Source organism: Arvicanthis niloticus, chromosome X (genome assembly GCF_011762505.2).
Source record: "Arvicanthis niloticus isolate mArvNil1 chromosome X, mArvNil1.pat.X, whole genome shotgun sequence".
In the NCBI taxonomy this organism is placed as follows: domain Eukaryota; kingdom Metazoa; phylum Chordata; class Mammalia; order Rodentia; family Muridae; genus Arvicanthis; species Arvicanthis niloticus.
Genome location: NC_047679.1, coordinates 12,984,065 through 13,009,127, shown reverse-complemented (window position 1 = coordinate 13,009,127; position 25,063 = coordinate 12,984,065). Strand labels below are relative to the sequence as shown.

Genomic DNA, 25,063 nt, shown 5'->3' with positions numbered 1-25,063 from the left:
GTGGAAGTTGGTTGTTGTCTTTATCATGTGAGTCTGGGGGATGAAAGTCAAGTCATCAGAATTGGTGGAAGGTGCCTTTATCTGTCAAGCCATCCTGCTGGCCCTAGCCAGTGTGGTATGTATGTATGTATGTATCTGCATACACACACGCACGCATGCACACACACAAACGGTTTTCAAGACAGGGTTTCTCTGTGTAGTTCTGACTGTCCCTGGAACTTACTCTGTAAATAAGGCTGGCCTCAAACTCAAGACATCTGCCTGCCCCTCCCTCCTGAGTGCTGAGATCTAAGGCATGTGCTACAACCTGACCTGACAAGTAATTTTATACTGAAGCCCTGTTGATATTGTGGGGTGAGGTATTATGGAGGGAACACAATATGATTGTAATTCTTTTAAATTGTAGGAATTTTTATGATCCAGAATACAGTTTACCTTGGTGAATATTCTAAGCACTCTTGAAAAGTGATGTGCATTCTTACATCCTGGGTAAATATCCTATATATTTCAATTACTTGCCTTTGGTCTATAGTGTTAACTTCCTCTATAAGATTGTTGCTTTTTTTTCAACTAATAAGTTTACTTGCTGAGAATGATACTGCAGGAAGTTTCCCCATGATGTTTATGAATTGTTCATTTCTCCTTTCAGTTCTATCCATTTACTTTCTTCATGTGTTTTGAAGTTCTGACCTTTGTGCATATGTGTACATGTTCCTAATACCTCATTAATGGGCTAATCCTTCCTTACCTCTAACAACTTTTACAATGAGTTTTTACCATGTATTAGCCAAGCCACTTGTTTTGTTTCAGTTAATATATTCATGCTGTATGTCTTTACACTATTACTTTCTCCCTACCTTATTTATGGTATTATCAAATATATTTCTCATACACAGCACATAAGAATCAGTTCTTGTGGCTCTTTCCATCAATTTGTTTATAGCACTTATATTTAAAGAAAAGATTAGTGTGTGTTATTATTGAGGTTGATATGTTGAAATGTTATTTGGTGATAAGATTATTACAGAAGTAATAAATGTTGAGTGAGATCTAAGGTTGGACCTTTTAATATGATAAGATTAGGGTCTTAATGAGAAGGTAACGGGAGAGCATTGTTTCCTGTTCCCATACAGAGGGAGTGGTGTAAGGGGCCAAAGCAAGAATGTGACTGTCTGCAAGATACTGTGGTAGTTTGAATAGGAATGGTCCCCAATAGACTAACATGTTTGAATGTGTGGCCCTATAAGAAGCTATGGCCTTGGTAAAATAGGTGCAACCTTGTTGGATAATTCAAACATAAAAAGAAACAGAAGTGCTAACTATTCCGATTTGATCATTACATGTGTGCATGTTTTAAATTAATTTTTCATTAGTGCTGGTTGTGGAACCTAAGGCCTTGTGCAAGCTTGGTAAGGCTTTTTACCACTAAGCTATAGCCAGAGACCCTAAATTTTTAACACATAGTAGAAGGACATCTATTTCAGTATGCTATGATTCAGTGTGATATTTCAGTGTCTGCAGTGTTGAGATCAAGCTGCGCCCTACTCTACGTTACTCCATAGTGGGTTTTCAGTCTGTGCCCTGCCCAAGGGAATTCTATTTTACAAGCATTTTTTTTACTCCATTTTGAAAGAGAAGGATAACTACAGACTCTAGGTGGACCCAGAAATTGTATCTCTGGTCAGGCAACCACCGATCCAGAACAGACTGAAAAATGACTTGTGCCTGGGAATAGAAAGGGAGCCACCCTTGAAGTTTATTGTGAAGAATTAAGACCATAAGGGCACATAGTTGTTATATCATGGAAATGAAGACCAAGAACTTATAAGACATGCCAAACTAAGGAATTGTAATTCCCTCATGTGAACATCATAAAGTGATGAATATGCAATATTGCAATAACTTGGGTACACATCGACCTATCACTTGACACCTGCTGTGCGTATCAAGGATTGGGTCTCCCTGACTCTACCTGGAGCTTCTTCTTGGCTTTGTCCCCTGCTGTTGACACTGCCTGTTGAACTGCTTGCCTGTCCACCTATTTACCTGTTTGAACATGGCCCACAATTTCCTGCTCTTGACTAGTTTTCTGCTTCAAACGAGGTTTGACCTTGAAGCTGAAGTCTGCAATTGCAGTTTTGCTCTCAGACTAGACTTCAACTGATCCCCTCCCCCCCCCCAGCATCGATCTGGTTCGTTATCTTATCAATGCAGACAATTCTTCTGCCCACTTCTGAAGCCCCTTGAACTCTGCTGCAGCCTCTTTAACATATATTCATTCTTTAATCCATATTATGTGTGATGTGTTATATGAGGGTTAGTATTAGTAATTAAGATTGGAATAAAGAATTTGGGGATTGGGGAGACGGCTCAGTGATTTAGAGCATTGGCTTCCAGAGGTCCTGATTTAAATTCCTAGCAACCACATGGTGGGTCACAACTATCTGTAATGGGATCTGGCGCCCTCTTCTGGCCTGCAAGTGTACATGCAGATAGAGCACTCATGTATGTGAAATAGATTAATTAAAATATAAGAACTTTTATTTTACACTGGTCACCCTATCTAAGGTAGGCAGATTATATGCAGATTATATGACAAATTGTTGTTAGAACTGCTCACCTTTGGTGAATTTATTGTTGTCATTAAATCCTGACAGTGTGGAAACACAGAAACATGTGAGTTTATGTTCCTGGCATATCATGTTCATAACATTTTAGCTTTCTGAAACCTTACAATGAGGGGATTCAATGTTGATTTCTTGAGGTTTTTTCCTGTTAGTCCTCTCAATCCACGTCACATGAGGCTGAGCCCTTGCTATGGTTGTACTTTTTCAAGTCATTATTTATTCAAACTCTTTCAGCTTCATACTCGTTGGAAATGTCTTACGAGACAAGAAGGCATGAACTAGCACTGCTTTGAGCCATCATATTCTGTATCCTTGCTGCTGGGTTTATGTTGTTTTCTACTCAGCCCTGCAGACATTCATTCATATGTATGTGTCAGCACCACCTCATATTTTCTGACGCTTCTGCACTGCCTCTGTGTGCAGGCAGAAATTACCCTTGTAATTGTTTCAAACCCAGGATGACCCGCTGAGGCTCCTATTTAACATATCAAAGCAGACTTGGCTGCCAGGTACTCCCAGCATCCCTCACTCCCTACCCTTTACAGGGTAGGGCTGGCATACCTCTCTCCCTACCCTCAACTTTCCAGTGCAGGGGCTACCTTCCTTCCCCCTCCCCCAGAGACTCTTCCTTATATAATCCAGACTATTTTGGGTACCCACCTTTTTTGTACCTTTGGCATCTGGGCTGCTGCACCAGGCTCCCCCCTCTCCCTTCTTCTCCCTTCCTCTTTCCCCTCCCACACACTTCAGGGTCATGACCACTGTGAACTCTCCTAGATGTGTTTGCCTCTGCTCTCCCACATATCCATGGTAAACATTCTCCCCCACCATACCTAGGAGCAGTCCTGTACTGTTCTTACCTTTCCTTTTTATTTCTTTTGTTCACTCAATAATGATCACTGCTGACAGTGAGTAAAGGGATCCATGTACACTAGCACCATCCCCTTCAGAGCGTTATCAGGAGTAGGAAGAAATTCTACTTCATACTGGGTCTTGCTAACATCACAATTTGGCGGGATCATAGAAATGGAGTGCCATCCAGCACTGTCTCAAACCACCTCACTCTGTCTTATTGTTAGCAAATATGGGTGGAACTTCAGCTCCACGCTGGTCTTCATTGATACTATGCCAGTGTAGAAATCAGAACAGAACGGCAGCTATCATCAGCCATCACTGCTCTGCTGTACTTCCCCAGTGCAGGATACATAGTGCACAAGCTGAACCCAACATTTAGGGAATTTCTGAAAGATACCTACAATATCATTATTTCAGTGTTCCATATCTACTTTATTGTCTGAATGATGTTCTACCTCTCAGTTGTCTTCTATTTTCCTAAGGCCTCTATTCCTTCTCCAGTTAATGCTGAATTTTGGAGACCATTTTGCCCTGTGACCTAGAAAGGAATCCTGGACTTATTTCCTTACATATCATTTTGGCATAGCATCTCGGTTTTGCCAGAATCTTGGTTGGTCTGACTCATCTTCTAGATTCTGGGCTTTGCAATCCAGCTTGATTTGAACCTTGTTCAAGACAGAACAAATGTGTTGTCTGGAATATAAGTCCCCAACTCTTCTTGTAGCCCAGTTATTTTGTAACAATCACTTATCCATGAGCTTAGGATCTAGATGCAGAGAATGTCATCATCAACAGAAATGCACAGCTTCTTCTCTCTTGAAATCAGCAGCCTTTCACTCCATGAAGGAACAAAAGCATCAAATGGATAATGTTTATGTTTACAAATACCATGAAAAAAAAAACCCAAAGATAAAGGGAAGGTTAATTGATAATGGGAGTGAAAGTCTGTGGTTTTAAGAATATGGGAAGGTTTAGTAGGACAGGCTCCAGGTTTCAGTATGGTAGAAAGCTGTCGGGAAGTAATAAAGTGGAATATACTTACACAACCAGACGAAGAAGTCTAGCAGGGGAAGTACTGTAGCTCTCTCACAGTGCCCATTTGTATTTCTAGCTGCCCCTGCAGCTGCAGCTACCTCATAAGCAGTGTTCCTTCGATCTGACTACATTCACTAAGAAGCATAATAGCATTTTGAATGATATTGTCCCTAAAAACTTGAGACAAATTAAAAATGGGAAAATAGTGATTTGCTACTGAGACAACCCTCAAAATCAGAAGAAGGTCGTGGAATAACATTCCACAATGTGGGTAGGTACCATGTACAAACAGAAAATGGACATGAGCTACAGGTCAATGGGTTGTTACTCTGCTATGGTCAGTGTACTCTCTCACTGACTGAAGCTCATCTGCTGTGACCCTCTGAGATTCAAGCGCATGTTTATGCAAGTGCACTCCTAAAAATTCATTTTTGGATAGTATCTTAGTTAGGGTTTTATTGCTGGGAAGAGACACCATGACCAAGGCAACTCCTATAATGGAAAACAGTTCATTCCAGCTGGCTTACAGTTTCAGAGATTTAGTCCATTATCATTAAGGCAGGAAGCATGGCAGCATATAAGCAGACACGATGCTGGAAGAGCTGATGGTTCTACACCTTGATCCAGAGGCAGCCAGGAGACTATCTTCCGCAGGCAGCCAGGAAGAGGGTCTGAATCACACTGGCATATTTATGAGACCTCAAAGCCCCACCTCTAACGTGACGTACTTCCTCTAACAAGGCTGCACCTTCTGAAATAAGGCTACACCTTTTATTAGGGCAACTTCCCATGGGCCAAGCATATTCAAACCATCACAGATAGTTTACCTACTAAGTTGCAGTTCATTCTTTAGGGACCCAAAGTATGGAGGCATCCTCAGCCTCAACATATACTAACTTAAAGCATGTGTTTCTAAATGTTTATTATATTTTAGAGATTCATCAGTATGTGTCTAGAAACCTAAGAAGTCAGGGAAGAATGGCCTTAAAAGATGTTGGGAAATGAATATAAAAATATAAAATATTAAAAATATTATAAATTATTTAAACAGGTGGAATATCTCTTGTCACTTTGTAAAATAATAGCTGTATGTTTGATTGGGACAAAAAACACCCTGTATGGGTCTTAACTTTTTCATTCATAAGATGAGGATAACATTCTTTTCTTTAAAATTTTCCCTGAGACCTGAGAGAGAGAACATATATGAAGTACTTCATAAAAAACCAGGTACAGTTTCCTTCCAACTATGTGTCTTACCTTTTTTGTTTTTTAATCAGAACCTTTCTTCTGTCAGTAATAAGATATCTCTATGTTAAAGACAAGTTTACTGTCTATCACCTCACTGTTTAAAGTGTTGTGTTTTCATGTGGACCAATGAGTGCAGTGTGTTCACAGATACTTCACTTTTTTAATCCATTAAAGCCCCATTTCAATATTTTAAAGAGCAAATTTTTAAAAAGTCTTCATTGTATGAATCATGTTTAATCTCCTAAGTCTTCCTTTCCTACATTGGTTTGTACATATTAAAAAAAATATATTATCTTAGGGACCATTTAGTCTTAGGACCTCAAAAGGAATCCTGCACCTCTCCTCTAATATATATTATTTTGTTACAACCACTGTATTTGCAAGTGCCAAGTTGAGAAGTTTCTCTGAGGAAGGTATGCCTGAAGACAAGGAGTTTGGAATTGCACAGGTTGTTGTCAGAGTTGTTTTTGTTACAAAGCTGCCCCCTTCTACAGGAAGAGCTATGTTGCTGATTTCTTCTGGACCCTCACAGAACAGAAGCTGAATGTTTCTGCTGTCAGAGAATCAAGCAAAAATTAGTTCATATTTTTCTTTCATGTCTTTCATCAGTCTTACTGAAGTAGGGGGAAATGAAAATTATTTCTTTGTTCAGGAACAAGTTCTACCTAGTTTATTGGATGGCCCTAGATCAGGAGCACTTTTATCCCTGAGTGAGGTCCTAAGTCTTGGAATACCAACTCTTAGAACTGATGTGTGAGAGCGTGAAATGTCCCTAGCATTGGGGATATTTTCTACAGAAGGGTTCTGGGGGTGGGAATAACCATAGAAGTTATAACATTTTAATTTTATGTTTATTTAATAATGTTATTTAAGTTCCAAGGAGTTTGATTTTAGAGTTACCATGATTTACTTTTTAAAATACTAAGTACAGGTCACATATAGATGAAGCAAACACCACAGGGATGATGCACTTTACTAAACTGCTTGACATTTTCATGCACGCTGAGAACTGCCATAGTTATTGTGAGACTAGACAAAGAAAAATGAGTTCAATTTCTAGTCATCAGATTCTCCCAGTTGCATAATAGAATTTTCATAACACTTGATAAACTAGTGTCACAAGACACAGAGAAAAATAAATTTATAGTAACTTGGTTTGAAGGATGGCTTTTCCTGTCAGTGTCAATGCAAACATTAATTTTAATTTGACAGACAAGTCTACCATATTTCATTTAGTGTAATGACAACTCTATTTGAGAAGACCAAGGAGCTGAAGCCCTACCTTCCATTGGATGATCGCACAATCTAGTGCAGAAGAAATCACTAACAGAAATGCACCACGAGCCATATGTGCTAAGTTTGAACTTTAGACAGACTGAAATGACCAAAGAGAAAGGAAGCAGCAAAACACATTGAGAACGAATAGTCAAATCAAAAAGGAAAGGCAATACATCCCATCATAAATGGAGAATTGTGCAAACAGTTTGCGCCCATAAGTGTAGGTACATGTGTACATGTGTGGATATACCAGTAGACACTGGAGTACAGCCACTTCAGGTGTCATCCTGAGGAACGTGACCAACCCACATTGACTGACAGAAGACCCGTAATATGAGCTTGGAGCTTATTACTTAGACTAGACTTAGGCCAGTGAAGCCTACGGGATTTTCCAGTCTTCCTGTCCTGTCTTAGCATTTCATTGCTATGAGGAGACATCACTAAATCAGGCACATACTAGGGATTTAGCTCAGATCCACATGCTTCTAACACAAGCACTTTGCCAACTGAGCCATGCCCCTAGCCTGGCATCTTAGATTTTTGCTAATCAAGAAATATCTCTTTTATCGCATCTTCATACCTATGCATGTTGCCACATAGGCAAAGACCTAAACCACAGCTAATTAGAGTTATAGAAGGCTATGTGATCCAAACACAAGACAATGTGAGATCTACCCTCTCTTTCCTGGAAGGCAGTCATCAAAGTTTTCTGTTCTCCTTCATGACTTAGAGAAGGGTTGAACGAGACTTTCAATTGTAGGCATCTTAAAGCTGTAAGAATTTAAGATCACAGAGCTAGCATCTACACTGACTCCTAAGAGACAAATTACCACATAACTTGTGTTGTTATCTCCTGGTCCCTTTGTCCCGGTATCACCTTTTTTTTTTCGAGGAATGGTGTGATAAAGATCACAGGGAGCTGACAACTTTTGGCTAAAATTGTCCTTTTACTGTCTGTGACGGCTATTCTTGGTTGTCATCTTGACTGCATCTGGAATGAAGAACAATCCAGAAATAGAGGGCGCACCTGTGAGAGATGTTTTATTTGAATTGAAATTGACGGGTCCACTTCTAGTCTGGACCTTTGAGTTAGGAAGAAAAGTACCTTTGCTGAGATCTTGCAGGAGGAAGACACACCTTTAATCTGGGCTGGATTATCTTCTGCTGGAAGTCTATGTAATGACCTAGAGAAGAGAATCTTTTGCTCTTTGCCTGCTTACCCCCGCCTTGCCAGCACACCCTACTTCTTCAGTATTCCAGCACATACAGAAGACCAGCTGAGATATCCAGCCTTGTGGGCCTAAGCACTACTAGATTCCTGAACTTTCCAGTCCCAGCCAGCCATTGTTTGCTTAATTTCTCAAACGGTTCCACCAACTGAGAACTAACTATTCAAATGTAAGTGTTTGGGGGCCATTCTCATCCAAACCACCCCAGTCATTGTATATTTTCTGCCCTCACCTTGGTACCAAATATGTAAAGGACACAGATAATAAGAAAGACAAGGTCTGGTAAAGCCGGTAATTATACAATGAGCTGCCTTTAAATGGGGATGGTGTATTATCTACATGAAGACTGTATTAGGATTCTCTAGAGTGATAGAACTTACAGAATTAAAAGCTCTATGTCTCTCTATACCCACCCACCCCCACTATGCCTCCTGCTTCTGGGTCAGATGATAGCTCTCAGATACTGTTCCAGCACCATGTCTGCCTGCTCATGGGAAAAAGAGACAATTAACAACAGTGTTTTGCCAGGGATACTGGCTCATTCTTGTAAATCTAGGATTTAGGAGACGGAGGCAGGGGGTTGTTATAGACCAGCCTGGGCCACATACAGAGTTCTAGGCCAGCCTGGGCTACAAAGTTCCACCCTGTAGCAAGAAAACACAATGTGGTAGTGGTCTAAGTGCACAGACAGTTTTCTGATGAAGCCTCAGCCTCTTTGAAGATAAACATTGCATACGATCTATAATCTCCGTTTGTGACCCATAGGAACATCCGTGAAAAGGGCTCTTCTAATGATGAGCATCCGTGGACATAAGAAGTTAGTCAGATTAGCAGCCTTAGAAATGACAGAATGCTTGCTATGCTCCTAGCAGTTATGTGGCTATAAAAAGAAAACCGCTCTAAATGGTCAGAGAAAGCTTCCTTTGTAAAAATGATTAACCTCTTTGCCCATCTCCCACTCTGTATCTGAGAGCTATCATCCACATGGATTCAGTTACCTTACTCTAGCTTGACTTTTGCTACTTTGTGGGTTCTTTATTTCTTTCATCCTTTTCCACCCCCTCTTCTTTCATACTTTAAACCTCCTAACACTAGGTAGGACAGAAAGAAGGGGCACTGATATCATTAGACAACTTCCTGATAACTAGGGGCATTGGGTTCCTTTGGGCAAGTTTGAACTTTGCAATCAAGATATCTAATTTCTTATCTTTGCCTCTTTGCCTCTTTGCACACAACTACTTGACAACTCACAACCAACAGAATCCAACCACCAACAGCTAACCAGCTCACCCCCTATTAAGGCTCTAGCATTTATATATTCTCGGAAAAGTCCCCAGAATTCCCAATGTCACACACTCACAGAAACTACCTGCACCTGGAAAAAAAATCAAGCCTCTGCTAGAGCGTGAAGCAAATCACAGTCACCTGCTGTGAACCAGTCTCATATCCCATACCTGGGATTAAAATGAAAACATATCCCCATATGGGCTGGAGAGATGGCTCAGTGGTTAAAGAGCACTGACTGCTCTTCCAGAGGTCCTGAGTTCAATTCCCAACAACCAGTTGGTGGCTGTGAACCATCTGTAATGGGATCCAAGATAAATAAATCTAAAAAAAAAAAAGAAATTGAAAAGAAAACATATTCCCATATTATTGTGTTTTTAAAGAAACCAAAATTCTCACTACATCTTACCAGAAGTTACAGTTAAGATTCTAGTCTTATCTAAGTAATCCTTACCGAAGTAAACAAAACAGATGTGGTATAAGCTCCAAGGTACAATTCAATTGAGGTATCAGATGGGGAGTCTCACAAAGAATATCATCATTCTTTTTATTAGGCTTGACTGCTCCAAAGTATTTGTTGGAATTATGGCTCTGTTTTGTTAGTCTGCACGTTCTGAGACAGGCTATTGCTATGTAGTCCCGGATGGCCTCAGCACCTCATCTACATGCCTGAGTCTCTCTAGTACTGTGATAAGAGGTGCACGCTATCACAGCCATCTCTGCTGTAAATCTTTAAACCTCTTTCCATAGCCACTCAAATCTAGACAAGCTTATAAGAAACCTGACTCTATGTACCCTCTTTTGATGTTTCAACTCACTGAGCAATCAAAGTTAGATCAAATCTTTCACATTATACAGTGGCTTTAAGAAATGGAAGCCCATAGTTAACTTCCTTCTCAACTGTATAATTATTGTGCCCCAATGTATAATTAAATAGGAACTTTAAGGACTGAAACCATTATACAAGAACTATTTAGGCAAGGAATGATTGTTTCAACTGTTTTTCCATTTAACTGCCCAATTTTGCCAGCTCTTAAACTTGAGTGACTCTTCTTGGTTATCATAGCCTTAATGCCATGGTTTCGCCCATTAAGACTCCTGAGAGTAATATTATAATATGTAAATTAAGGCCTCAGTCCAAATGGCAATTAATACAAGTTTGGTTGTTGTATCTTGTTCAATGCCTACATCAACAGCCTCTTGGCCACAGTTTTCTGTTTTGTCCTATAGGGAGATACCCTGAAAGTAGTTCATCAGCTTTTCTCAAGCAACCTTTGTGGATAAGACCTAATTATATCCAGGAGCACAGACACCCTCTTTTTAAACGATCCTGTAAAAATACTTAGGACATACATTTATCCTTCAGTATCAATGGGGAATTGGTTCCAGGATCACTGCTTCTTCCCTTGAGGTATTCTCACATGCTCAAATGCCTTATATAAAATGACATGCTGTTTGCATATAAATTTATGTCCATCATTTTAATTTAAAGCATTTCTAAATGCCATGTTAAATAGTTATGTGTGCTATTTAAGGAATCATGACAAGATAAAAAGATCCCTGTACCTGTTTGGTACAGGTTCAGCTTTTAAAAATACTTTTGATTCACTGTTGCAAAAACCATGGAAACAGAACCTTCAGATATGAACAATGGACTATACAAATGCTCAAAACTACAGTCCTATGAAAAGGAGGGGCCCTTGGTACACATGTAATATAATTCCTTAAATTTCTTAATTCTTTGGGAAACTGAGAGGTGCTTTCTCCCTGGCATGGTCAAAAAAAAAAAAAAAAAAAAAAAACCTACTGATATTCTTAGCACTTGGTACATTAAAACTAACATCTTTTAGGCCTTTTTCAGTTTCACCTATAAATTCTACTGTCTCATTTATGTCATTATTGCAAAAAAAGTTCATCATCTCAGCAAAGGCTGCAAGCACACTTATTAATTCCGTGCTTGCTAGAGACCCCATTGCTGGAGAAGCTTTAACACCCTACTCTCATAGCTGCTTTGGTCCTTGAGAGCCATTTGTATGCACTCTATTTTCTTATGCCTAAGACACAAAACTAATGCTCTGTCTTTAGAGGGGCTATTGCTGGCTTCAAATCAGTGTCTCCTGCAAAGAGGTTTTCACAGATCCTTAGCACATAGCCCTCTAATTTACAGCCTTAACTAGGTCTTAGAATCAGTACCAAACCTTTTGCTATAAGATTCAATGAAGATGCTGGGGCCTGTGACAGATCAGTCATGCTGGTGAGAATGGATGCCCCTTATCTTCAGTTCTTTTGTCAGATTCTGTGCTGGATGAAGTCACCCCCTTTCCAAATTCATTGTCTACCTAGAGATCCCTCTAAGCTCAAGCGAATGAAGGAAAATAGGAGTTGGGCATACTATGATCACGGACACTTCCACAGGAACTTACTTGTCATCACTTAACCAGGATGACCCTAAAAAAAGATTAAATCTAAGGATCAAAACAGTTAACTCTCATATTGTAGCTAATGCAATAGGTGCCCTAATTGCAAATCAAGGCTGAATCAAGACAGTTGTTTTGTTTGTTTGTTTGTTTGGTTTTGTTTTTTGTTTGTTTGTTTGTTTGGTTGGTTGGTTGGTTTTTTTGTTTTTGTTTTTTTTGTTGTTTTTTTTTTTTTTTTTTTTTTTTTGGTCTTTCAGAGTTCCAGACATTGTTGAGATGAAAGAACTCCTTTTCCTTGGTTGGAATGTACAACACTTTTTTTTTCAAACGTTGATAATGTTCAGCATTATACATGCCAGGTAAGAACACTACTCCAGGTCATCTGATGAAACTTACACTGTCCTAACTTGTCTGTAATCCCAAATTTAATTAAGGAAACTGCTTTTCAGATATTTTACTTACCAAAATCAAGGAGAAATTATAATAAAGTCTTTTACATGCCTGGCTGCTGACAGCATTTAAACAGTATGTCTCTTTTGCTTTATGCTTACAAGTAAGATAAAAACAGAGTGCTCTTTCCTTTGGTGATCAAGAGAGTTCCACACCATCCAAACTGCCAGCCGGGCATTGCTTCCGATACCCTAGTCCTATATCATAAGCCCAATAAAACTCTGTCTTCTTCCCTTCTCTAGAAATGGCAGGCCAGCTTTAACCTCCCCCACTCCACACCTACCCTGCTGCCCCTCCACACCTACCCTGCTGCCCCCCCAAATACCCTTCGTGTAAGTAATGAACCTGCAAGTGCATGATTGATCTAGATGTGATAGCCTTTTCATTGGGAGCAAATTGTGTGTTGGGAGTTCATTCTGTATTTTCAAAGTGGCTATATCAGGTGAAGCATCTTTGTCACTGCATATAGTGAGAGTCTTAAACTTGTATTAGCCATCTCAGGATAGAAGATGGAAAGCTTTAAGTGACTCCCCTGTCTCTCTCCCACCCCCACCCCCAGAAGCCTTTCCTGAACCAGTTTTTCATCAGCAAAGTTTCTGATGAGGCCTGGGAGCTGCAGAATGTAAACCACTCCACAGTGGCTTCTCTGCAACAGAGCATCCCACAATTTATATTACAACCATCATCCTTCTGGTCTTTGTATTTCAGAATAGTTAAGACACAAACCAAAGTAGATATGAACCCTGTGGCTCACTCTTTGTAGTGGTTTAAGTCCTAAAGTCATCACATCTCAATATGGCTTCCGTATCCTGTAAGTCAGGCCTTGCCATTGTATGTATGATGAGCTTGTTACATTCTGATTGCTATGTCACTTATTATATATTAAACTAATATAACTAGCATCTTGGTGTCTATTCAGCAGTTGTTATGCTGACTAAAAACCAAGGGTATTTAGTAAATACCACATCCTTCAATCATATGAAGAATCATGGAGTTATCTTACACAGCTGTGTGGGGTTAATTTTGCCCCTAATTTTTTTTAAAAAAAAATCACATAATGCAGGTTATGGAGCTAAGAAGTTAGAAAAATGTATTAGAAATGGAAAACTCTGAGAAAATAAAATCATGATTTATAAAGTATTCTCGTGAATAAAGACAAATGCAATAATAGTGTCTTACGAGGTCTCAGCTTTCTTAATTTCTAGAAATCAAATCCCTGATGAAGTTAGTGTTGTTTTGGATTGTTTGCTTGGGGCTTTATTTCTTTGGCAAATACTAGTTGAAACAATAATTGATACAATAAATATATACATGTATTATATAAATAAATTTGTATTATAAATTTATATAAATAAAGTTATATAAATTTATTAGATAAATTATATAACAGGCACCACATGTACCATGTTCCAGACTCTGGAAATAAGGGAGAACCCAGTTTGAGTCTCAGAGTCAGGAGACCTTATAGTTCAGTTGATTAAAACTAATTAAGAATGGGCTAAGATCTGTGACACGACAGAACAGGGTGGGTACAGGGAACGTCCCAGTATACTATACTCAAAGAGATTCAGAAGAGCTTCTCAGAAGCAGTGGCTTGCAACAGTATGAACTAAAAATACCTGGTACATTTTACAGATGGGAAAACGGGAGACTACAGACATAATAAATTACCTGATATAGGCTACTACAGTCTGTGGTGAAGTCAGCTTTGAGCCACAGCCTAATGGGCCCCAAAGCCTATTTCACCACTAACATCACCTCAAGTTTCCCATGCCTCCAAATTTTAAATCTCCTCAAATCAACTGACCTGAGCTTGGAAACAACTTCCTGGAGTAGATCAGGATGCTTTCTCACTGGGTACCCTGGTTACCAAAAGCATTAAACAGCTTGCATGAGAAAGGCCTCCAGGTAAGACTTTCATTGCCCCCTTTCCAGACAACAGATGATTCAGGGCAACTGCTTGCTCTTGGGATTAGAAACACTTAACTATCAGCAACAAAAGCTATAGCTTCACATTGCTTTCTACAGAGGAAATCTTCATCCTTCACAGGAGGCTTCAGTGCTGCCTGAACTGCTTCTCCTGTTCATGAATGTCAGGACTGACCCTAGTCTGTTAATTAGCACTTGGGACCTTTGTCTTCAGGGTTTGTTTTTTGTTTGTTTGTTTGTTTGTTTTTGTACAATCTGAACCACTACAGAACTCAAGACTATCTGTAGTCAGGAATCCTGTTTATTTTGTTTTGCCTGCCTTTGAATAAAATATTACACACTGTGCAGCACACACATCTACAACTAATTAGTTTTGTTTCCCAGAGAACCTGTTAAAATAGCATAATGCGGATTTTTATAAAATTATCCCCTAGAGACCCTGCCCTTGATTTCACATTGCTGTGAACTAGAATGTAAATGGCATCGGAACCTCCTCTCAGCTTAGTGAAACCAACTAGCATTTTCCAATACTTGTAAGGAATGATTTAACTATTCCTATTTCAGTAGGACAAAATAATAAACAAACAAAAACTCAAAGCAGTGGTCTATAACAAGGATGTAACTAGCCATTCCAGGGCATGTCGCCTTTTGTTTCTGTGAATTTGACATCTTCGACCAGAAGTAGTATCCTGGAGCCAACATTTAAAAACCAAGCTATAAACCTTTTCCTCATTGTTTTCTCCCAGCATTGCATCCTAGACTTAATTATAAGAACTCCAACATTTCCAATGATTTTGATTAACTTTTTATTACGGAAAATGTCAAACATACAAAAGCAGAGATGAACATATATAATGAACATCATTTAATCACCATTCAGCTTAGACAATCTTAAAGGCCAATCTTGTTTGAGTATGTCCAGTGTATTTAATATCAAGACATATTTTAAAGCAAATCCCAGACATTATATCATTTCAACTGTAAATATATGAATGCAGATAAGAATTCTTGATTCTAATATAACCACAGTATTACAATAATCAATGTGAAAATATCCAGCCAATGCTCAAAGTATTCTAATTGTCTGATAAATTCATTCATCTTATGGTTTGATCAAATCAGGATCAAAATTAGATCCATATAGGTACTGACCACTCTCTGAAGCCTTCCTCAACCCATAGGTTCAGCCTCCCCCCTTTCCTTTCATCCTTGTGACTTATATACTGAAGAAACTAGATCATCTGTCCTGGGTTTTCTTGAAGTCAGGAGATTCTATGAATCTCATCTGTTTGACATATAGTAAACCGTTTCTCTGTCTCCTGCATTTTCTATAGAGGAGAAATTATGTCAAGAGGCACAGTCAAATTTAGGTCAAAATTTTGGCAAATGTAGGAGGTACATAATGTCTGGGATAACACAGACATATGAACAACAATTGTTGCTACTATCTCACAGCTGCCTTGAAATCATCATGTAACACTTGATATACAAAAGCCACATATATGCTAGAGATATTAGAAGAGGGATGGTTCACCATTCATTATCATTACAAAATATTAAACAAATATTCAGTGACGCCTACCATATATCAAGTAATGTATGCTAGATATAAAAGGACTAAGAAAGCAAGTTCTTTGCATTCACGGTCAAATCTGATGGGAAATACAGACAAAAAGCACAAAAAGGCCACAGGTGCCAAATAGAATTCTGTACAGATACAGTGGTAGTGCAACAACGTGAAGAGTAGCCACTGTTAATACCAGGAAAGGAGTGTCCAAAAGCATAGGCTGAGCTGTGTTCTTGGGATGTCAAAGAGCTCACCTGTGCTTCACAATTCCATTCATCATTGGGTTCACATACTTGATTCTTTCAAAGTAAATCTGAACAACATTTATTCCATTCACCTAAAAAAAGATAATCTGATTAATAAAGGTTTTACTGGTTTGTCCATTCCTGTAGCGTCTAGACAACAAATATTTACTGAGGACTTAGTATGGTTCATCAACCCTTTATACTGGCAAAGCCCGCAGTGAATTATCCAGTGAAGTTCCACTGTAAGCACAGGTGAGAGGCTAAAGAAACAAAGTCCCCCAGGTATGTTATAAAGCTTAAAAGAGAAAATTCGGGAATTCACGGGTAGTAGACATTTCTAATGCCGGAGTCAATGACAAGTGTCTCCGAATTTTAGTCCCTCTTTTGAAGCCCTGGAGTTATGCAGGATTCAGGTTGAGTCCTAATCCTCAGGGAGTTCACATTCTATTAGAAAAACAGTCAGTTAGGAACATAGCTATGATAGGTGATTCCACAAAAAGAACTCTGGGAAAAAGAAGCTTGGCCAGCTGTTAGTATTATATAGGTTCTAAGCAATTTCAGTTCCCTTCCCCAGTTAACAACTGTTGAGGGAGAGAGTGTTCTTTCTTCTAAAGGAACTCCATTTAACAGGAAGCCAGGAAAGACGCAACTCCACATCCAGAGACTGTTAAACCATGTGTCCCAGAAGCACTGCCACCCATACGGCTATGTTACAAGCTACCTGCTCTTGTTCTTACACACTTCAGGTTTTGCTTCTAAATAAAGCCTTCCATCAATTCTCTCAAATAAAACCAGATCGAAGAATTATTTGTAACTGTGTTTCAAGCCCCTTACTTCTTGCAAAAAAAAAAAGGGGGGGGGATCTGATTGACAAAACATAGGTTTCTAATACATCTTGTGGCTGCATCAAACATATCAAAATTATTTCAACTTCAGCATGGCTTCTTCAAGCTTTTTAAAGGATAAGCATAGGCACTTGTCCAACTGGGAGGGGATGGGGGTGGGATCAGCCCTTTAAGACAACATGCTGAAAGCAAATTCCTATTATCTTGTGTAAAAGACTTAATTATCTTGCATCAGTGTACTGGATTTGGAGGGGAGGGGATAAACTAAAATTTTCAGCTGTACATCTTCATTGCACTCAACACATAAAATGCATAGGCACTAAGTAACCACTCCAAGGAGAATATCACACCTGCTTGTCAGACTTTAGGAGAATATAAGATATAGACATGATTTGCTTTCTTTCTGAGTCAGCTGTTTTGTCTACATGTCTTGGGATTATTTTATTTAAATGCTTTCATTCTTTACTTTTCTAGACTGACCCCCGGAAAGGATATTTCACTTGACTGTATAAAATTGAATTGAAAAAAGTGTTAGCTGGGGGTTTTGGTATGAAACATGGAAATGGAAAGGACTGGAAGGTTGAAAATTGCATAAACAATCTCTGTGGATCCCAAAGAAAATCTCAGCAAATTGCACTGCTCAATCCAAATACTTTTGAATGAAACAACAATATGTTTGTTTATAGGATGCTAATGAAACCTGCTTAAATCAATAGTCTCCCCCATTAGTCAAATAGAGTTTAAAAGTAAAAATAGAATACTGTGTGTTATGTCTAGAATGCCACATTGTAGTTAAACTTCCAACATATGTGTGGCATGTTTGGGGTAAGAGGTATTTTTATGGATGCAATACATAAATAAAGCAATAATTCATTTCTCTAGGATAGGTATAGACTCTTATGACTGAGATAACTGAGAATATCTATTCAGTGATTGAGAATATTGAGTAATTAGCGAAAGGAAAATTATAGTCAATAATTTACTATTTAGGATATGAGATTACATGCTTGGTTTATTAAAAAAACTATCATTTTGGTTTGTACTCATTTCTTTGACAGTATCACTTTCCTGACTACACCTACTTTACTTCAATGGATTTATGTAACAGAGAACCAATGGGGAAAATTGATGATATTCAGTTCTATGTTTAGCAAGTTATTTTTTAAAGGTAACATAGAATAAAATGCTTAAGTTAGTATCAGCTTCCATGTATATTTATTACAGGTTGGTAGAGATGCCCTCCAGTCATATTCACTGTGAAGGCTGTGAATGAGAAAATGAGGGAAAAACATAAAAAGATGCCCCCCACCACTCACACACGCCCCTCACCAGCTGGTAGGACACTAAAGGCCCCTCCACTAAGAAAAAAAATAAACAGAAGAAGCCTGACATCAAAAGCACACACACACACACTCACAAACACATGTTAAGGCTGGTTAAAGGAAAAAAAAAAACATCCAAACAAAAACATCACAGAGCAGATAGGCACACAAGCATACACTGACACACACGTGAACACACATACACACACACACGCACACCCCCCAAGAGCAAGGCAAGCAGTTAAGGCACCTTTCCCAAAATCCCATGCAGCTGTGGCTGACCGCAAGATTTTTACAGTGTCACCAAGAAGCGATTGGAAAAGCATCTGAAAAACGTGCAAATTGTCTACAAACAGCGCCTGGCAACCTAGACAGTTTGCAAGCGTGATTCAGAGGTCTGCCTGCCAAGGAAACAAAAGAAGCCTCCCTCCTGCCCGTGCGGGCTGGCAGGCGGGCGCATAGGGCAGGAGAGGTGCTCCCCTGGCAGGCAGGAGGCAAGTGCGGGGAGGCGACAGGCAGGAGTCCGGGCGGGAGCGGTACATACTAGGGCTCGCTCTGTGGCGGGGACGGGGCGGCCGAGTTCCCATTAGTAGGGGAGCCGCCCAGCTTCAGTTTCTCCAGGTACTCGGCGTGCACGGGCTTGTGGCACTGCAGGACCTTGATGGCATCTTCGATCTTGAACCACTCGCGCTTCCTGCCGATGCTGACCGAGTCTTCCCAATCCTCCAGCAGCTCGGTGACGGTGAGCACGAACACGTAGGTCCGGTGCTTGCGGTCCTGGTTCTGCTCGAAGACGCCCAGCAAGCGGCCCAACTTCCCCTTGACTCCCGCCTCCTCGTACACCTCGCGCACCGCCGCGCCGTCCGGCTCCTCCTCGGGCTCCATGCCCCCTCCCGGCACGATCCAGCGGTCGGGGTAGCGGCTGCTGCTCACCAGCAGGACCTCGTCCTCGCGCTCGCTGCGGAAGCACAGGCACGCGGCGCGCTTCTTGAAGCCCTCGGGGTCGTAGGTCCGCGTCTGGTTAGGCTTGCACTTCATCCTCGGCGCCGCCACCGCCGCCGCCGCCGCCGCCGCCTCGGAGGTCGCTTGCAGCTGCCTAGCGAGCGGGCCGCCGGCGCGCAGCCCAGGAGCTCAGCTGGCACTCAGAGGGCCTGGCGAGGCTGGAGGAGAGGAGAGAGGAGAGCGGTGTGGAGCGGATCGGAGTCTCAGCGGAGCCCGGGGAGCCGAGGCGGGGGCGGGCGGGGGCGAGCCGGCGCGTCAGTCGGTCCGCGGGGCGGGCAGCACCAGCCTGGCGCGCCGAGGGTCGCGAGCCCGCCGCCTGATTGGAGGCGCCGCTTCCGCCGCCCGGAGCCGGGAGCCCAGAGCCCACGCCTCCGCAAAGCCCCGGAGTGGACCGTGCGCGGTCCCCGCCCTCCCGATCGCCGCGCTCGCTCGCTCACGCGCGCGCTCGACGGCTCCCCCGCTCCGCCGCCACCGCCGGCGCCGCCGTTGCTGCCGCGCCAGGGGTTGAGCGAGGTGAGGCGCGTGCGCGCGCGTGGCCGGGTCCGCGTGCGCGCGCGCGCCGGAGGGCGACGGGCGGAGGAGCGGAGGGGCGGAGGCGGGGGTCCCCGACTCCCGCAAAGAGCGCCGCCGCCGGCCCACTGCGCAGGCGCCCCGCACCGCTGGGACTGGGAAGCTTGTAGCTGCCAGTGCGCCCGGGAGGTGCACCCAACTGGGACTTTGCGCAGGGTCCTCACCACGTGTGTGTCTCAGCCAGACCTGGAAGCAAAGGGCGCCAGGCCCTCCCTGAGAAATGCCTGAGCTGAGGGGTCGAGGCCCCTGTGTCACACTCGGTTCCCATCATGAAGTGCACTGCCTTATTTATAGGCAGGAGGCCTGGTGTCCCCAGAATGAGCAATGAGAGTCTTGCCAGAAGAATCTTTGCTGAGTCACATGCAGCTTGCCTTCTTCAACAGGTCCCCTTCTGCAGCTTGTCGACCATGTTGGTTCAGCCCTGGTCTTAAACACTTTCACATAACCCCTGGTCACATTTTGCAGAGTCTCCCAGTCAGGGAACCCTGGGACTCCTGGTTCCAAGCCTCTTTTCAACCCCATTGCAAGCTGTTTCTGGGGCAGCACTCCCTAAAGTCTTGGATCCCATGTCCCATGTCAGGAGCCTCCTTCCTCACATCCTGTGCCCTTGCCTGGCCTCCACACAGCTAGGAATTCAGTAATTCTTGAAAATGTGTGTGTGTGTGTGTGTGTGTGTGTGTGTGTGTGTGTGTGTGTGTGTACAAGTGTGAGTCTATGTATGGACCTCTGAGTCTGAGCAGGTGATTCTTGAAAATGTGTGTGTGTGTGTGTGTGTGTGTGTGTGTGTGTGTGTACAAGTGTGAGTCTATGTATGGACCTCTGAGTCTGAGCAGGTGATTCTTGAAAATGTGTGTGTGTGTGTGTGTGTGTTCAAGTGTGTGTCTATGTATGGACCTCTGAGCAGGTGATTCTTGAAAGTGTGTGCATGTCTGTTCCTGTACTTGTGAGTGTATGTGGGGAGGGACCTCTGAACAGGTGTAGGCCCAAGGTGGGCAAAGGTACCTCCCTCCACTGCTTCCTTTGCTCACCACCCTTAAGGCTTTAGAGACAAGTTTTCTAAGATGTGTCTGTTCTAGACCAGAAAGCACCAGGAATTCATAGTCTGTTTTCTAGAGGCTCCCTAGCGCTGGGATAGCTGCCTGGCTTTTAAGCCAGTGGTGGGGATCAGACCTCAGGTGCTGATGCTTGAGCCTCCAACACTTCAAGCAGTGAGCCATTGCCCTGGCCCAGCTGTTTGCATCTGGAGATAGCAAAGGGCCTTGTACTTTGCTCACATGACCTCTTGCTAGAGAAACAGGATCCCAGAGTCTAAAGTAAACACAATTTTCACCACACAGTTTTCTTTTCTCTGAGGTTTCTCTCCTTCCTTCCTTGGAGTTCTAGACCTCTGAGGGCCCAAAAGTCTCTCCCATCACCTCTTAGGCAAGCCTGGGCTGACTTGAAAGCACCATGTCCTGGCTACAGTAACTTTGGCCATTTTTACAGAGATGCAGTCTGGTGTGGTTTAGCTTGATGATATTCATAGCTGTCTGCTTGGGGGAAAGAGTTCATTTGGTAAGGATTACTGACTTCATGGAAAAATAATTTCCATTTCTATGTTATTCCTGTGTCTAGTCTCTTTTTTGTTTTGTTTTATTTTGTTTTGTTTTAATTGTCTTATTTACACTCCAAAGGTTGCCCCTATCAACCCCCCTTCTAGGAATTCTTCACCCCCTTCTCTCTCCTTTTGCCTCTGAGGAGTGCTCACCCACTCACCCCTACACTGCACCCCCGAAGTCCTCTCCCTTGGGGCATCAATTCTTTACAGGATTAGAAACATCCTCTCCCACCTAGGCCAGACAAGGGGTTGTATATGGGATATATACACTGGGGCCATGGGCCAGCCTCTATATACTCTTTGGTTGGTGCCTTGGTCCCTGGGAGTTCCCAGGGGTCCAGGTTAGTTGACACTGTTGTTCATTTATGGGGTTGCCATCCCCTGCAGCTCTTTCAGTCCTTCCCCTAACTCTTCCAGAGGGGTCACCAATCTCTGTCCAATGCTTGGCTGTTGAGTATCTGCATCTGTCTCTGTCACCTCCTGGTAAAGAATCTCACAGGACAGCCATGCTAGGATCCTGTCTGCAAGCACAACAGCATCAGTAATAGTGTCAGAGTTTGTGCCTGCCCATGGGATGAATCCCAAGTTTGGCCTGTCATTGGACAGCCTTTCCTTCAGTCTCTGTTCCATTTTTCTCCCTGCATTTCTTTTAGACAGGAACAATTCTGGGTCAAAAAATTTAAAGGTGGGTTGGTAACTCCATCCCTCCACTGGTGGCCCTGTATATACACACTGGAGGTGGTCTCTTCAGGTTCCATCTCCACACAGATGGGCAATCCAGCTATGGTCACCCCATTGAGTCCTGGGGGCCTCGTAGTCTTTGGGACTAGAAGTTGCCAATACCTCTCACCCACGGAAGCTGCATATTTCCATTCATTCTCCTGGCCCTCTGGGTTTCCATCCTGTCTCTCCCCATACCTGAGCCTGAACTTCTTTACCCCACCCCTACCCTCTCCCACCTAGGTCCCTTCCTCCCTCTGCCTCCTGTGGATAACTTGTTCCCCTTCTAAGGGGGATTGGCACATCCTCACTTGGGCCTTCATTCTTGTTAAACTTCTTAGTAACCATGGGCTGTATCATGAGTATTCTGTACATTTTGGCTAATATCTACTTCTCAGTGAGTACAAACCATGTATGGTTTTTGGGTTCTGCATTACCTCACTCAGGATAATATTTTCTAGTTCCATCCATTTGCCTGTAAAATTAATGATATCCTTGTTTTTAAGAGCTGAGTAGTATTTCGTTGTTTAAATGAACCACATTTTTGTATCCAGTCTTCGGTTGAGGGACATATGGTTTTTTCCAGCTTCTGGCTATTAAAATAAGTCTGCTATGAACATATGGAATGTGAATCCCTCTGGTATGGTGGGGTATCTTTTGGGTATGCTGTCAGGAGCACTACAGCTGAATCTTCAAGTAGAACTATTTCCAATTTTCTGAGGAACCACCAGACTGATTTCCAGAGTGGTTGTACCAGCTTGCAATCCCACCAACAATGGAGGAGTATTCCTCTTTCTTCACATCCTCTCCAGCATCTGCTGTCACCTGAGTGTTTGATCTTAGCCATTCTGACTGGTGTGAGGTGAAATCTCAGGGTTGTTTTGATTTGCATTTCCCTGATGACTATGGATGCTGAACATTTTTTAAGTGCTTCTTGGCCATCTAATTCCTCTGTTGTGAACTCTCAGTTTTCCTCTGTACCCCATTTTTTCAATTGGATGATTTGGGGTTTATTTGGAGTCTGACTTCTTGAGTTCTTTATATGTTTTGGACATTAGTCCACTGTTGGAAATGGAGTTGGTAAAAATATTTTCCCATTCCTTAGGCTGCCTCTTTGATTGACAGTGTCCTTTGCTTTACAGAAGGAAGCATTTCAGTTTCATGAGGTCCCATTTATCAATTGTTGATCTTAGAGCCTGAGCCATTGGTGTTCTGCTCAGGAAATTCTCTCCTGTGCCAATGCATCAAGGGTATTCCCCACTTTCTCTTCTGTCAGGTTCAGTATATCTGGTTTCATGCTGAGTCTTTGATCCACTTGGACTTGTGCTCTGTACAAGGTAATGATTATGGATCAGTTTGCATTCTTCTACAAGCCTGTTGTGGTGAGGCACAGTAGGATTTGCTGAAGGAGCCAGAGGCATGAAGATCAGGAGCTCAAGGCCAGCCTTTGCCACACATCTATTCTCATTCCTCTCCCTCTCCCTCTCCCTCTCCCTCTCCCTCTCCCTCTCCCTCTCCCTCTCCCTCTCCCTCTCCCTCTCCCTCTCCCTCTCCCTCCCCTCTCCCTCTCCCTCCCCCTCCCCCTCCCCCTGCCCCTCTCCCTCCCCCTCCCCTCCCCCTCCCACCTTCTCTCTCTCTCAATTATTATTCTTTAATCTCTTTTTACAGTCCAGTTGTTATGCCCCTTTCCTGTCAACCCTCCAACAATTCCTCATCCCATTCCTCTTCCCCCATCTTCAAGAGTATGTCCCTCCACATCCACAAGACCTCCTTGCTCCCTAGGGCCTCAAGTATCACAAGGGTTAGGCCCATCTTCTCCCACTGAGACCAAACCAGGCAGTTCTCACTCTACATGTGTTGGGGGCCTTGAACTAGCTACTGTATGCTGTCTGGTTGGTGGCTCAGTGTCTGAGTGATCCTGGCTGTCCAGGTTAGTTGAGACTGCTGGTCTTCCTAGGGGATCTCCTTCCTCCTCAGCTTCTTCTAGCCTTTCCTTAATTCAACCACAGGGGTCCCTGGCTTCTGTTCATTGGTTGGGTATAAGTATCTGCATCTGACTCTTTCACCTGCTTGTGGGGCCTCTGAGAGGACCAGCATGCTAGACTCCTGTCTGTAAGCACACCATAGCATCAGTAATAGTGTCAGGCCTTAGAGCCTCCCTTTAAGCTGGATCCCAACTTGGGCCAGTCACTGGACCTCCTTTTGCTTAGTCTCCTCTCCATTTTTGTCCCTGCAATTCTTTTCGACAGGTACAATTCTGGGTCAGAGTTTTTGACTGTGAGATGGCAACCTCATCCTTCCACTTGATGCACTGTCTTTCTATTGGAGGTGGGCTCTACAAGTTCTCTCTCCACCACAGGCATTTCATCCAAGGTGCCTCCCTTTGAGTCCTGAGTGTCTCTCACCTCCCAGATCTCTGGCACATTCTAGAGGGTCCCCCCACCTCCTACCTCACAAGGTTGCCTGTTTCCATTCTTTCTGCTGGCCCTCAGGGTCACCCCTGATTACCCACCCACCCCTCCCCCCCAGTGCCTGATCATATTTCCCTTTCCCCTTCAATGTTCTCTTTCTAAAAGCCTCCTAGGACCTAGACAGTTCCCAGTAATAACACCTTCATGTCAGTGCACAACTTGAAGGGCCAGTCACACGTGCAAGATGAAGTGGACTGAAATGATATCCCAAAGATGTATGATTCTCTCAACAGTCTAGAACAGGATTTTGATTAATGGATTGTCTTCTTCCTCATGGAAGCTCATACCATTGGCCTTACTAGTTCTCATCTGTGGGATGGGGCAACTCCCTCAGGAAGCCCAGCTCTTCTAAAGAGGCTGTTGGGACCTTGT

At 42.6% G+C, this 25,063-nt stretch overlaps 1 protein-coding gene across 2 annotated transcripts; it reads right to left on the bottom strand.

The window, feature by feature from the left end:
* Nucleotides 1–15,144: 15,144 nt before the first annotated feature.
* On the bottom strand, nt 15,145–19,548 carry LOC117694882 (diphosphoinositol polyphosphate phosphohydrolase 3-alpha). 2 transcript variants are annotated; one of them, XM_034485908.2, is made up of 2 exons: nt 18,876–19,548; nt 15,145–16,256 (listed from the first exon to the last, which is right to left on the bottom strand). In XM_034485908.2, coding segments are annotated over exons 1-2 (495 nt in total). In that variant the 5' UTR covers nt 19,370–19,548; the 3' UTR covers nt 15,145–16,255. The 2 variants fall into 2 exon arrangements, with proteins under 2 accessions (XP_034341799.1, XP_076774290.1); XM_076918175.1 differs by lacking the exon at nt 15,145–16,256 and having other exon boundaries at nt 18,731–19,515.
* Between the last annotated feature and the right edge of the window lie 5,515 nt (nt 19,549–25,063).